This window comes from Nanorana parkeri, unplaced genomic scaffold, assembly GCF_000935625.1.
Source record: "Nanorana parkeri isolate BGI_ZX_2015 unplaced genomic scaffold, ASM93562v1 scaffold19, whole genome shotgun sequence".
NCBI classification, from domain to species: Eukaryota; Metazoa; Chordata; class Amphibia; order Anura; family Dicroglossidae; genus Nanorana; species Nanorana parkeri.
The window spans coordinates 2,380,726-2,382,046 of NW_017306287.1; the positions used below are offsets into that span (position 1 = coordinate 2,380,726).

Sequence of the window (1,321 nt, forward strand, 5' to 3'; positions counted from 1 at the left end):
CGGGGTCATCTGGCAGTCTCCGGCCACCTAAATTAGGACCCGGAGACTGCCAGATGACCCCGCTCGGAGCGCCGCACACCGAGCAGCAGTGACGCGACGCTCGGCGAGGTATGTAAGAAGACGCGCTGGCGCTGACTCGAGTATAAGCCGAGGGGGGCACTTTTCACCCAAAAAATGGGCTGAAAATCTCGGCTTATACTCGAGTATATACGGTACAACTTTCCACCTACCTGGGAGAAGAGCAGATATCCAGCTTCATCGCAGGGCAGCATGTCATCCACTAGGACTGTGATCCATGTCCCATCTTTGCATAGTCGGACCTGATAGGCTCCTTCTGGGCAGATTGTCCTTGTGATCATCACCCTCTCCACCAGCTCTGGTCTTTCTGCCAGCACGGCCAACGCACTGAGGAACCTGTACAGATGAAGGAATGGTATGAGTCAACATCCTCCTCTTCCCGGGATCCCCAGAATTTCCTTGGGTGGTGTATATAGTGTTTTCTATATATTTTCTTTACTGATATATTATGTTCAGTAGTAAAAATTAAACTTTTCAAAATATGTTTATTGTTTTTTTAGCATAGGAAATATGGAATGTAATAGGCTGAATAGATCGGGAAGTGAGCGAACGCATACCGTCGCTCGCTCACTCACTTCTCGATCATCTTCCTGCAGAGAGCGGTGACGGTCACTCACAGCTCCCTGCAGGGATTCCCCCCCTCTCCGATCCTCCATTGCCGAGTGGAGGAATGGATGGGGGAAGGGGCGGGAGCCAGCTGCCATTAACAATGGGTGTATCCAGACAGTAATGTCGGGATCCGTCCCGGCTGCGGGGGTCTCAGTATACCGAGAGCTGTAGCCCGCGATATACTGAGCTTTGGGTCACGGGAGGACGCTAGTATATGTCCTCCCATAACCCTTAAGAGAACTATGGGAAAAAACACTTACCCCATAGTTTTCTTTTAAGTGCAGCGCTAGTACTAAGCTCTCTCACAGGACAGCCCAACATCAAAAAGTCAACAAAGTGTCTTAAAAATGCATAATTTCTGTTCAGGAAGGTGGGGACGGCATGATTGCCATGTTGGCACACAGATGTTCAGCTACAATGCAGAGGGATATATCACGGTCATCTAGCCCAATAATGATTACAGTAGCCAGCATGCATTGGTTGCACCGTACTGAGAGAACATACAAGAGGCACAATGTGTTTATAAAGCATACAGCGACTAATGCAAACAGCATAGAGCTGCAACAGATGTCAATGACTTCTCTCCTTGCATTATAGCCCCCCCCCCCCCAACTTTTAAGCAGTAAAACAACGG

At 49.1% G+C, this 1,321-nt stretch overlaps 1 protein-coding gene across 2 annotated transcripts in view; it reads right to left on the reverse strand.

Annotated features, from left to right (window-relative positions):
• CAPN15 (calpain 15) overlaps positions 1-1,321 on the reverse strand; it is a 58,389-nt gene that overhangs the window by 8,643 nt on the left and 48,425 nt on the right. For both annotated transcript variants that reach the window (XM_018561992.1, XM_018561986.1), the window contains exon 4: positions 231-414. In XM_018561992.1, coding sequence (XP_018417494.1) covers positions 231-414 — 184 coding nt within the window. The remainder of the gene's footprint in view (positions 1-230; positions 415-1,321) is intronic.